Consider the following 14,132-nt stretch of genomic DNA (forward strand, 5'->3'; position numbering starts at 1 on the left):
TCTCGGTTGGAGCAGCTCGAGGCTGCGGGGCTAGGCTGCGGGGCTAGGCTGCTCGAGGCTGCGGGGCTAGGCTGCGGGGCTAGGCTGCTCGAGGCTGCGGGGCTAGGCTGCTCGCAACAACGTGACGTCTGTTTCACCGGCATCGTCTAATTTACAGTAAAATAATGATGATCAGTGGAAGGAAGAGGAAGGGAACAGGATCACTAACCCTAACCCAGGATCACTAACCCTAACCCAGGATCACTAACCCTAACCATAACCCTAACCCAGGATCACTAAAACAGTGACTTGTGTTCCAATGTCAGTGAGTAACGGCATAAAAATGGTAGTGCTCTTTCTTTCCTATCGTCTTTAACCGGAGTAAAACAAGCATGCTTTTCAGCTTTAAGTAGCTAGTAGTGTCACAGGCTCTCTAATTGGTCGTCCTGTGGTGGCGTTGGGGGCGTGTCCGTTGTCCTCTTTTTGAACCTGCGGTTCAGCGTCTGGGTCTGGAGCTCCTTCACCTCCTCCAGCACCTCCTTGGCCTGGCGCCATGACGACACGGCCTCCTCCAGAAGCCGCTCTGCCTCCGCCCGTCTGCTCTCCCAGTCGCAGGCAGCGCCGAGGGGCGGGCCCGTGCTCTTATGATGGGGCGAGTCAGAACCCTGGAGACGAGGTGAGTCCACGTTGCGATTTTGACCCGGAGAGTCCTGACCGATCAGATTTTGGGAGTCCTTACCCTTCGGAAGGGGTGAGTCAGGATCTTTCACACGTGGAGAGTCAGCGCCCTTCAGACTTGGCGAGTCAGTGACTTTCAAACGGGGAGAGTCGACGCCTTTCAGAGACGGCGAATCAGAACCTTTAAGACATGGGGAGTCAGTCCCCTTCGGACTGGACGGGTCAGTTTCCTTGAAACGGGAAGAATCAGAACTCTTAAGACGGGGTGAGTCGGTCACTCTTAAATTAGGAGAGTTGACACCCTTCAGGTGCGGGGAGTCATTAGCCTTCAAAACAGGAGAGTCAGCGCCCTTCGGATGGGATGGCTCTGTAGCCTTAGAGCGGGACTTCTTGCCCTTTGACCGCGGGGAGTCTTTGACCCTCAGGCGAGGCGAGTCACTGCTCTTACTGCGCGGCGAGCCAGAGGACCTGGTGTGAGGCGACTGAGACCCCCTGAGGTGATGCAAGCGGGGCGAATCTATGCTTTTTAGACCCTTCCCACGTTGCAGTTCCTGCAATCGCATTTCCTCCAGTAGCTCCTGAGCCCTCTGCATTTTCTGGGCAATTAGACTCTGCAGTTGTCCGACGGGCTGGGAAGGTTCCTCAACGGGATGAGAGCAGAGGTCATCCCTGACCGGCCGCGAGGAGAGGACCTCGTCCATGGAGGCGCAGCGACTCCGACCCAGGGCACTGAGCCTCTTGCCTGGCTGTGGGGTGCAGGACTGAGCCTCTAGATTATGCGCTCGACCCCAGGAGAGCTCGCTCCCTCGGGGCAGGCTGCCTGTCTTCACCCTGGGCTCCCTGGAGGTCACACGGAGCTTTGAGACGTCCGTGCCGGACCGTTGGCGACCTGTGGTTAGTTTGTCCAGGTCAACCTGGAAGTTCCTCTCCCAGAAACCTCCTCCTTCTTCTTCTTCGTCCTCCGGGGTGAAGCCGTCTTCCTCGTGGACAAGGTCAAGGGTCAACATTCCGTCGGAGGAGGTGGACGCCTAGGGAGACACGGTTTAGCGTTCACTGCTGTGGATCAGGATAATCATTACAACACATGCAGTAACCCAAGGGAGGCTGGTGGAGGTAGACATCGGAGGACAGGCTCATTGAAGTGGAATGGAGTGTTTGATACCGCTCCTTATTCCATTACAATGAGCCCGTCCAAGTCATATTGAATAAGAAAGCCAGGCTCACCACAGCCATCAGGTGTCCCCGGGTGGGTAACCGTCGCGCATGGGGGATCTTCGCACGGTCACGAGTAGGATGCACAAGTACACTGTCCTCTTCAATGGTGACCTGCAGAGACAACCAAAACGAGATTTACAGAGACAACCAAAACGAGATTTACAGAGACAACCAAAAAGAGATTTACAGAGACAACCAAAAAGAGGGACAGAGACGGGGGACAGAGACGGGGGACAGTGACGGGGGACAGAGACGGGGGACAGAGATCTAAGCTACCTCATCTAAAATGCGGTTCTTGGCTTTGATGATGGCTATGCTGAGAGCAGTGACCCACGACTCCTTTTCCTCCGGGCTGACGGCCAGAAACACTAGATTGGGCACCTGAGGAAACAAGACAGAGAACATGTGTGAGAGAGGAGGGAGAGGAGGAGAGGGGAGGAGAGAGGAGGAGGGGGGGGGGGGGGAGGAGAGAGGAGGAGGGGGGGGGGGGGAGGAGAGAGGAGGAGGGGGGGGGAGGAGGAGAGAGGAGCAGGGGGGGGAGAGGAGGAGAGAGGAGGAGAGAGGAGGAGGGGGGGGGAGAGGAGGAGAGAGGAGGAGGGGGGGGGAGGAGGAGAGAGGAGGAGAGAGAGGAGGGGGGGGAGAGGAGGAGAGAGGAGGAGAGAGAGGAGGGGGGGGAGAGGAGGAGAGAGAGGAGGGGGAGAGGGAGAGGAGGAGAGAGAGGAGGGGGGAGGGAGAGGAGGAGAGAGAGGAGGGGGAGAGAGAGGAGGGGGGGAGGCAGAGGAGGAGAGGGAGAGGAGGAAAGAGAGGGAGAGGAGGCAGAGAGAGGGCTTAATGGGGGGCAGCTTTGCTTCAATCACAAAGAAAGGCGGATTGCTCCTCACTAAATGCATTGACTAAGAATTACAGTAGTTGGTTCTTATCCAAAGGCAGGTCCAAGGCTTAAGCCATAAGCTGGAGGAGAAATCTCTGCAAAGCTCCACAAGAACAGAACAGGTATGTTGAGTCATCTCTCCTCCATTCATCCAATTACAGCAACCTTTCTTTTATTTCTTTTTTATCATTCCACTCTTCCGTCTCCTACACTCATCACTCCCTTCTCTTCATGAAACACAGGGATGGTGTTTTAGTAATGAACAATGTTTTCATTATTTAACCTTTATTTCTACAAGGGAAAACACACTGAGACCACGGCCTCTTCTGCAGGTGCACCGTGTCCACAATGTCTATACAATCACACAACAACACATAAACAATACAACACAGTTAAATACATCATATAAAACCAGGAGAAACAAAGAGGTCCTCAATCAACACCCTAAATTGCCCGAGCGTCACCAGAACATCCAACTGGAATATTTATGAAGAGTATAATGAAGGCTATAATAACGGTATAATAATGTTATATAATAATGTTATACAATAATGTTATATAATAACTACCAACTGAAAACTAAACACCAGCTGGTGCTGAAATCTACAGGAGCTGCAAAGGGTCAAAACTGACGCCAGTCAGTGGAATCTCCAAAGGATTTGGCGGTTACAGAGTGCCTCTTCTGTGGTAATGGGATTCTCAGGATTATGTCTTTTTGGAGAAATCCACCAATCGCTTTGCGTGGTTGGGGCATGTGACATGCACATGATAATGTCCAATCCAATGTGAGAACACAGACTTATCTTCCACGAAGAAAAACAAAACATGCAAATATATGCAAATTACCCCGGACAGGCGATGATGAATGACAGCAATGAGAGAAGTGATATTTCTTTCAACAAGGAAAATCTGTATTTATTGAACAGTGAATCGTGGAACAGCTATAATATATATATATATTATATGAGTAATCATACAGTTACTTGCATACTGTACTCACTAGTTCTGCTGTGCTTTAAATGAGACCGAGTATACACCAGGGGAGGCTGGGGGAGGTAGAACACCAGGGGAGGCTGGGGGAGGTAGAACACCAGGGGAGGCTGGGGGAGGTAGAACACCAGGGGAGGCTGGTGGAGGTAGAACACCAGGGGAGGCTGGGGGAGGTAGAACACCAGGGGAGGCTGGGGGAGGTAGAACACCAGGGGAGGCTGGTGGAGGTAGAACACCAGGGGAGGCTGGTGGAGGTAGAACACCAGGGGAGGCTGGGGGAGGTAGAACACCAGGGGAGGCTGGTGGAGGTAGAACACCAGGGGAGGCTGGTGGAGGTAGAACACCAGGGGAGGCTGGTGGAGGTAGAACACCAGGGGAGGCTGGTGGAGGTAGAACACCAGGGGAGGCTGGTGGAGGTAGAACACCAGGGGAGGCTGGTGGAGGTAGAACACCAGGGGAGGCTGGTGGAGGTAGAACACCAGGGGAGGCTGGTGGAGGTAGAACACCAGGGGAGGCTGGTGGAGGTAGAACACCAGGGGAGGCTGGTGGAGGTAGAACACCAGGGGAGGCTGGTGGAGGTAGAACACCAGGGGAGGCTGGGGGAGGTAGAACACCAGGGGAGGCTGGTGGAGGTAGAACACCAGGGGAGGCTGGGGGAGGTAGAACACCAGGGGAGGCTGGTGGAGGTAGAACACCAGGGGAGGCTGGTGGAGGTAGAACACCAGGGGAGGCTGGGGGAGGTAGAACACCAGGGGAGGCTGGGGGAGGTAGAACACCAGGGGAGGCTGGTGGAGGTAGAACACCAGGGGAGGCTGGGGGAGGTAGAACACCAGGGGAGGCTGGTGGAGGTAGAACACCAGGGGAGGCTGGTGGAGGTAGAACACCAGGGGAGGCTGGTGGAGGTAGAACACCAGGGGAGGCTGGGGGAGGTAGAACACCAGGGGAGGCTGGTGGAGGTAGAACACCAGGGGAGGCTGGGGGAGGTAGAACACCAGGGGAGGCTGGTGGAGGTAGAACACCAGGGGAGGCTGGGGGAGGTAGAACACCAGGGGAGGCTGGTGGAGGTAGAACACCAGGAGAGGCTGGGGGAGGTAGAACACCAGGGGAGGCTGGTGGAGGTAGAACACCAGGAGAGGCTGGTGGAGAAGTCGGAGGATGGGCTCATTGTATTGGATGGGATGGAATGAGGAATGGTTTCAAACACGTGATATGCATTACAATGAGTTTCTTTCTGATTTCCACCTCCACCAGCCTCCCCTGACCCAGAGGCCTACAATTCCCAGAGGTCTACATTTCCCAGAGGCCTACATTTCCCAGAGGCCTACATTTCCTGGAGGCCTACATCTCCCGGAGACCTACATCTCCCAGAGGCCTACATCTCCCAGAGGCCTACATCTCCCAGAGGCCTGCCTCACCGTGTTCCCGGGCTGCCGGCAGCGCAGCAGGGTGAACCTGCTGTGGTTCTTCTTGCTCCGGCTCTTGGCCTTCCGCAGCTCCTCCGAACGCTCGTAGTCAGCCAGGTCAAACACCTCCTGGATCTTCCTCTCATCCTTCACCTGGACACACACACACGCACACGCACGCACACACACACACACACACACACACACACACACACACACACACAGGTCAGATGAGATAAAGAAGCACTATACTTTATATACTTCCATATGTCACAGTACATACATAGAGTATGTCTCACACACACACACACACACACACACACACACACACACACAGAAGGATGCTTGCATGACGCAGAGAGAAACAGGAGGCAGTTGCAACCCCATCAAGACAGAAGGTGCAGATTAATTAGTTCTGTCAGGACATACATACTGTACACACACACACACACGCACGCACGCACGCACGCACGCACACACGCACACACACACACACACACACACACACACACACACACATCCCACCATCTACAGTGTATTACAGCAGGACGTATTGGGTTTAACCGCAGGGAGAACATTAATTACCAGTCTGTCACCAAGCAGACCTCACCAAGCAGACCTCACAGACATCAGTCCTCTCTCAGTGTGATATTATCACTTATTGGGTTCCAAATTAAATTCTCTCTCATGTTTGGCCATAAATGTGCATATCCTGCTATTTGTGATGATCAAATGATTTATTCAGGAGGCTAAGAAATGCTCGCATGTACCTCCAGACATACAGACAGGGTTCTGCGGCTGGAATGAAGGCCTCTATTACATAGACCATGCAGCCATAGACCTGAACATCAAACTGTCTCGGAAAATAAATAAATAACACAAGACGTGCAGAGATGGCAGTGGTTGTACGTCCTGCTAGCCTAGCGGTCATATGAACACTCACCCCGAAGGATGTGGGTTCAGGACCCCCCCTTACCCCTCGCCTCTGTCTACCCCCTGGTCTGTGTCCCTCTCTGGTGTAAACAGCGTGGTTGGTGTCACTGTGTGACTCCCCTGCCTCCTGTTACTAGTCTCCAGGCAGCAAAGCGGCTCATTTAAAGGCAGATCGATTCTAATCAACAGTGCGGGGGCAGCGACATCGACCCTCCCTTTCAGTCTGAGTGACAGGTGATTACAGTCAACCTCCGGGGGAGGGGTGGGGGGAAGGGGGGGTGGCAGACCTCCCAGAGGCCCACATTAGTCCCACACACCAGCCAGGTCACTAGAGGTGAGGGTGGACGGGTGGGGGGGTGGAGAGGGAGGGGTGTGGACAGGCGAGGGGGGGGTGGAGAGGAGAGGGGTGTGGACAGGCGAGGGGGGGGGGTGGAGAGGAGAGGGGTGTGGACAGGCGAGGGGGGGGTGGAGAGGAGAGGGGTGTGGACAGGCGAGGGGGGGGTGGAGAGGAGAGGGGGGTGGACAGGTGAGGGGGGGTTTGGTACGTTTACATGGAGCTGCTGTGATGAAGTGAAGAGATATAGAGAGACAAGATTGGGCTTTATTGATGTGTGTGTGTGTGTGTGTGAGTGTGTGTGTGTGTGTGTGTAAGGGAGGGGGGTGTTTTACTTTCATCAGGATGCTTAGAGCCTTTGCCACGGCAACAGAGCCCAGCATCAGATCAGAGGAGCGCTGGCGTCGATCTGAGACCCAGAGGAACTCAGGGACTCAAAGAAACCCCACTTACTGAATAACGTCTCCCTCAACCTAAAAACCATCAAGCCCACCATCAGCCCACTATCAGCCGCAACGCTACGATACGTGTGTTTAATTATGAACTGAGGAACTTTGTTATGCCTTGTAATGTACAGTTGCAACGTATTTTCACATCAAAGGTTTTTTTTTTTTGGCCAGGAACCTCCACGCTCCAACACTGACTCCTCCACCCTCATTAACAGCCCCCAGGAACCTCCACGCTCCAACACTAACTCCCCCACCCTCATTAACAGCCCCCACTGCATCAAAAATGCAGGAGATAAGTGTGAGTTGAGCGTGTGAGAGAGAGAGAGGCTCACAAATCTAAAATGGGGCAAAAGAAGCCCTCAGGATTCATTCTAGAACCCCACCATCCCATCAATATTTCACCCCCCCTCCATCCTGCTATATTGGGGGGGGGGGAAACCACCCACTGCTGAGCATTACCCAGTAACACACAGCACTGAAACGCAGAGATACAGAAAGTCCATACAGCTGGAGGCGGCCCAGCCAAATGTACAATGAAGGGAGGAACCCTCGAGCAAATGGAAAGACGATGTCCGATTGGTCACGCTCCAAAACGTGGTCCACATGCAGCTAATACCCTATAATCAAGCCCCAGAGGGGTTTAGTTTTATATAAGCCTGGTTGGAATTAAGGGGGGAAATGGATTAGAAGCATCTTTTCAAACAGGTTTACAGACGGGGGTTGAGAGAGGCTGGTTATTCTGTGGGATTTCCTGAAATAACCAGCAACACAAGTACACAACACAAATACACAACACAAGTACACAACACAAGTACACAACACAAGTACACAACACAAATACACAACACAAATACGCAACACAAGTACGTGGGGCTAACATGGCCTCCCTGAACCAATGACATAGTGGTAACCCTGTTCCAATAACTATACGTGTCCAATCATATACGGCAGCTCCCTGTCCTAGCACCCCTCTCAGAGCTGGGCATCTCTCCTGGTTTGCATTACTCTAACCAGGTAACGTGGAGACGGCTTGGGTTGGGTTAGGGTTAGTCTAACGCACCCTCACCCCTGGTGTCCCCCAGGGCTCTGTCCTGAGGCCCTTGTTGTTCTCACTGTATATCAAATCTCTTTGCTCTGCTATGACCACTGCTATGCTAATGACACTCAACTCTCTCTCTCTTTCCCCCGTCTGACACACAGGTGGCGACATGTGTCTCTGCTCGTCTCGCAGGCGTCTCTGATGGATGTCTGCTCACCACCTCAATCTCAATCTTGACAAGACAGACAAGACAGCTGCTCTTCTGCCTGCCCACTCCAAGACATTTCCATCACGGTTGACAACTCCACTGTGTCCAACATCACAGTGACGACCCGCTCCTGTAGATTCTTCCTCTACAACATTCCAAAGATACGCCCATTCCTCACAAGTGATGCATCGTAGTTCCCCCCCGGGTCATGACCCCTCAATGACCCAAGCCTCAAGTGCCCTCTGACCCAAGACAAGCCTCTCTCCATCTGACAGCCACTTTGTTTGAGAATACTCTGTCAGACACGCCACCGTATATAACTCCATCTATATATACAGAGACAGGCCCAGTCCCATACTTTATTAATAAAGATCATGGCCAGAGCGCTGAAATAGAAGCACTTTAAGCACGATGTACAGCAGTATCTCCGTCTGCACCAGGGGAGGCTGGTGGCGGTAGAAATCGGAGGACGGGCTCATTGTAATGCATGGAATGGCATGAGGAATGATATGAAACTGATACTGTTCCTCATTCCGTTGTATGTGATGTACGTGATGTATGTGATGTACGTGATGTACGTGATGTATGTGATGTATGTGATGTATGTGACCAATACAATTTGATTTGATTTACTGTGTGAAACAGTTACTTCCTGTATCACCTCGATGACGCTCGCTCTGGGACAGGACAGAGATACCGGGCAAACCCACGCTGAGTTTAATATTCTAACTGTGGGTACAGTTACAGCATCAAGACTGATTCTGGGTTTGGTACTGAAGTCCAGTACCAAACCCACATTAAAGGAATACAGATCTCATGTCAGAAACCACAGCTCAGCAGCTGATGTCAGAGAACAAAGGGAAGTCTGATGATTACCTTCAGGTTTGGGTAACCGGGTGAATATGGTGGTAAATACGTTGATTATATTGTGTAATCTTGGGGATTGCGGGGACGCTTGGAAAGTGCTCTGGCAACATACTGTACACTTGTTTGATACCATTCCTCATTCCATTCCATGCATTAGAATGAGCCCGGCCTCAGATTTCTACCTCCACCAGCCTCCCCTGCTATGCTGTAGCTCTATAATACATATGTGTTTCTGTAGCATCATGTCTAGTCTGGCGATTGGAAACCTCTCTGGCACTGGAGAGTTCAGGATGATCCAAATAAAATCCTGTGTTTGCAGAGACTTCAAAGGGAGCAATAGGGAGCGTGATCCTAACATGAAACCGCCTACATCTCATCTGAGATGATGAAACTTCCACTGATATCTTGAAATGCTAAACCGCCACAGCCCTGCAGAGCGTTGCCCTGGACACAGTAACAGTGAGGAAGATGAAATCAAGTCTTAAATGTGTTGTTATTGGTGTTAAAAGGATAAACGGAAACCTGATGAGTATCTGTCTGACAGCAAATCCTACTGGACTCTGAAGAGATACAAAGTCAAATCACCAGCAGGAAAAATCCTCATCCCAGTTGCATTGTTGCAAATCCTCTTATAAAAATCTCTCACACACAGAGCTGGTGTCCCGTGTGAGGAAATGCTTAAAGGCAGGGGAGGCTGGTGGAGGTAGAAATCGGAGGACGGGCTCATTGTAATGCATGGAATAGAATCTTTTTTTTTTTTTTTTCAGTTTTATACCATTCCTGATTCTATTCCATGCATTACAATGAGCCCGTCCTCCGATTTCTACCTCCACCAGCCTCCCCTGCTTAAAGAATAATGGAACAGCATACCGCCATAATTGTCTTTCCTCAAGCTTATCAGGGTCATCTAATGAAGTAGTGGACAATCAACTGAGCATCATCACAAGACCACACTAAGCATCAAAAACAAAGCGCTGTATAGCATCACCTTCCATCACCTTCCATGCTGACTTATGAAATCAATGCCCTACAAGTTAGAACGTGACTGATAAACACGGTCCCTAACAGCCTGACTGATAAACACGGTCCCTAACAGCCTGACTGCCCTCCACATGTTTTAGCCATGACACACTCTTAAAGAGGGCACTTCTGAAAGAGAATGAAAAGGATTATCCGTTCCCCAAGAGGCTGTTCTGCCGTAGTAATGCAGTCTCTGAGACACAAACGCCTCTCTGTTCACTGTCTCTGCCTGCTGGCCTAGTTTATGAACAGCATGCTTGTGTTTTCAAAGTTCACATTTGAATAATGCACCACCATTAACAAGTGGTTAAAAAGCCGCAGTAGAGAATATCACAATCTGACTCCTCACGCACTAATACAACCTGTCCTCTGAATGTAGCTTCAACGGGGGCATTAGCTTTGACCAGGCTGACAAAACTGGTCATATTATTAGTCTTTAGTCTATTTAATAGTGTATAACATGGCCACTGCCTTGGGTTTCAGTGGGCTTTTATAAGACCATTAAATGACCAGGAGATACTGTGTAAGACACACACACGTATTTCAAATACATGTAACAGAAACACTGCCAGTCTCTGACTTATCGTCGAGCTTCCGCTGCAAGTGGGTTTAGTGTTAAACTCCCCAGGCAACACGGCCCTGGTCATAAACCCAGGAAGTTATCGTAACAAACCGGTCCAAACATCCGACAGTGAAGCTCCGTCTTAGCAGACGTGTGTTCAGCTCAGGGTGGGAGAGAGAAAAGGTACAAACATTAACTGATGTTCAGAACCGCAGGTGAGGAAGCTAACGTCACTATGACTGACACCAGGAAGCTAACGTCACTATGACTGACACCAGGAAGCTAACGTCACTGTAACTGACACCAGGAAGCTAACGTCACTGTAACTGACACCAGGAAGCTAACGTCACTGTAACTGACACCAGGTGAGGAAGCTAACGTCACTGTAACTGACACCAGGTGAGGAAGCTAACGTCACTGTAACTGACACTAGGTGAGGAGGCTAACGGGATAACTGACACCAGGTGAGGAAGCTAACGGGATAACTGACACCAGGTGAGTGTGCATTTATAGGGGAAGGTTAAGGGGGGTGGAGGGGGGGCTGGGATCCCCTCAGGCATAGTGAGAGGGCAGGTTAAAAGGGGGGGGGGTTGGAGGGAGGGGCTGGATGCCCTCAGGCATAGTGAGAGGCACGGGGAGGAGGGGAGAGGAGAGGAGAGGAGAGGAGAGGGGAGGAGAAGAGAGGGGAGGGGAGGAGAGGAGAGGAGAGGAGAGGAGAGGAGAGGAGAGGAGAGGACGCACCACAAATCAAGTGAACCAGAGACGTGTTTGTTTGGTTGTTGGTGTCATTAGTAAGCAACACCTCTCTTCAACTGAATAATAGATACCCCGTCACTAATGAGAGTGTACCCCAGTACCCCTAACGACTAACTAACCAATCCCCACGTGCCAACGAACCTCGTTTCATCTGTGCTCTCCAGTGCGTGAGAGTTAATATTTTAGTTTAATAATTTCATTAGTTTGATAGAGATAAAGATCCTCCCGCAGACCTGTATCGTCGTGTTCCGTTGGGGAAGGGCTTTGTCGGATTAATTCAGGGCATTATTGAGCTGGAGCTTTGTGCTGAGGGGAAGCCGTATCATCCTCAGTACCGCTGGTCTGTGTTCTGCTGTAGAGATGGATATGGAGCTGAGCTGAACCAGGACCTGACCCCAAACACAAACAGCAGAGTGCTGTTATACAGTTTATTCATCATCATCAAGACAACAGAACTAGAATGTTGGTCCATATCTGTGATGTTGCACAGAAAAGATGAAGGCTTATTATTCGGTTATTTTTGTTCAGGGTTATTTATTTATTTATTTGTATTAGTATTGTTATTTTTATTATTGTTATTGTTATCATTATTATTATTGTTATTATTATTATTGACTTGCACTGACATTCCTGCAGTTAAGGTGTTCAATGGAGCCTTCATTGTGATAAAACACTAAAGCACTAATTCAGTTGACTCAGTAAAAGGCAGTGTTTGATGCAGCCTTCTGTAATGGACAGTATTATACATCTGCCAAATGTTGCCACTGAGTCACCATCTGCCCTGGCAGCATTTGTTGACCTCAAAAGCTTGAGTTTGAGATCAGTGCATCATTTTTGGCACTTGCATGGTGATTTGTGGTATTTAGTTATTGTATATTTCAACAGTGAAGGTTTCAAACAGTCCCTCCGTTCACCTGTCAGTAGTTAGGGGAACCCCGGTCTGCACACCTGTCCCTGTCAGCCACAGAATGAGAGCAGGTGTGTGTGTCTATGTAGGCCGACTGAGATTCAAATGACTCATGACAGTCAGGAATTCCAAGAAACCAACGATTCCTTTCAATGGGAACAACGTGAAATCTGTTCGCGTTAAAAGCTGCCTTCTTATTGGTGCATCTTAAACAGGCCATTTGGGATGCCGTTAATTGGGGTTTGAACTGCGTGACCCAAACAAACACCCGAAAGCTTTTCACCAGGAGCGAGGTGGACCTGAGACAAAGGACAGGTCTACCTACTGTTCATATCACGGCTAACACTGTAGGCGTGGTGGGAGTAGCACAGAGGGAACAAATAAGAGGATTGTAATCAAGGACATTTTCAACTCTCTCTCTCTCGCACGCACGCAACACGCACACACACACCAAACTCAACAACAAAGAGGTTTGTGCACTTTGTTATGGATAGCGTCCACATGCTGTTGAAAGGTAAACCGAGAAAAGTGTTGAGTATACCTCCTTCTCAGAGATGTACAGATGGTCTCCTCTCAGAATCACGAAACGGTTTCTCCATATTTCCCTGAAAATTCCTCTGCCACAGAACTTTCGGATCCAGCCGACTTTGTCTGGCTGGAATGACAGCTGGTTGGCATCTTGAGGACCCTGCATAACCAAAGGAATAAAACCCGTTAAAACCTAGTTCAGCTTTTACGTAACAAGACGTTCGTGACAGTAGGCCGACTGAGGAGGAAAAGAGCTGTTTCAAAGCCAAGCGGTTTGAGTCTCATCCCCAGTCCTCTGACTCCAGCCTGCACGGTTCTCCTTCACCTACATGACAGCGATGCGCTCTTCTGTCACTAAAATGTCATTGTAGGTCTTTACCATCAAGGGTGTGGCAAATAACACATCTAAAATCAGATCATCTCCACTGGTTCACTGACACTTGTACAATGGAACAGAAACAACACAACGCACCCATTCACACTATTACTGACAAGATATCAGGAGATCACGACACGGAAGGAAATCGACGCACAACATGAACGTGGTAATGTTAATGTCTTACCCGCTTGGCCAGGTTACTCTTCTTCATAATGATAAGGTATCACTTTAGTGGATGAGAGACCGGGAGTTCCTCCGGTTTCAGGTCGCCTGTTTCTATTATTGTTATTATTTCTGAAGAGAGATTATTGTTGTTGTATCAACTGTATCTCCCCGTGTTTCTTCTGAACAACCTTCTTTCTCCAATCAGTCTCCGTGAAAGGTCTCTTAATTCTGCTGACAAGCTTAGTTCTGTCACTGTCCGTTACACGGATGAGACCGTGGCATCGTCGCTCCGCTTCTCGGTTCTCCAGGTCTAACACCGGAGAGCTGAGCGGGTGTTCCCGTTTATAGAGGAGCTCCACAGCTCCATCTACTGAACCGGTGAAGCTGTCAACGTCACAACGTCACCGAAGAACAGCTGAAGTCACAGCGCTCTTCTGTTTTCTTTTTTTTTTAGACTAGTCAGCTTCAGACATCTTTCTGTACTTTTTGTTGTTGTTGTTGTTGTTGTTTTCAGTTGACTCAACATCGATCACCACAGCCCACACATCTAACAGACACTGGACACTGATATGATCAACATGATCTGATCATTAAATTGTTTTAAATGAATAACACGATACAGGAAAAGCAGGGGTTATAGAGGAATATGTTTTTAATTATTTTATTCCATCCACCAGATAACCCAATTGTCGTGAAGGGAATAATATTAAGGATGTATTATATCTGATGATCATTAGTCTCCACATTGTGTGTTAAAACATGATGAAAAATAAACATGCTTAGTTGGGTAAGAGGAGAAGTTATTCCAGTTGGCCCAAATGACTCCATTTAAATCCTATTCCTGAAGAG

The 14,132-nt window shown here is 49.9% G+C and overlaps 1 protein-coding gene across 1 annotated transcript; it reads right to left on the minus strand.

The window, feature by feature from the left end:
• Positions 1 to 307: 307 nt before the first annotated feature.
• Positions 308 to 13,329, minus strand: plekho1a (pleckstrin homology domain containing, family O member 1a; the record flags this gene model as incomplete). Its single annotated transcript, XM_083680515.1, has 6 exons — positions 308 to 1,685; positions 1,882 to 1,983; positions 2,149 to 2,253; positions 5,149 to 5,289; positions 12,753 to 12,899; positions 13,303 to 13,329. 6 exons carry the CDS (start codon positions 13,327 to 13,329, stop codon positions 402 to 404), a joined length of 1,806 nt encoding a protein of 601 aa, XP_083536641.1. The 3' UTR covers positions 308 to 401.
• Positions 13,330 to 14,132: the final 803 nt, after the last annotated feature.

This window comes from Argentina silus (genome assembly GCF_951799395.1).
Source record: "Argentina silus genome assembly, chromosome: 11".
Lineage (NCBI taxonomy): Eukaryota > Metazoa > Chordata > Actinopteri > Argentiniformes > Argentinidae > Argentina > Argentina silus.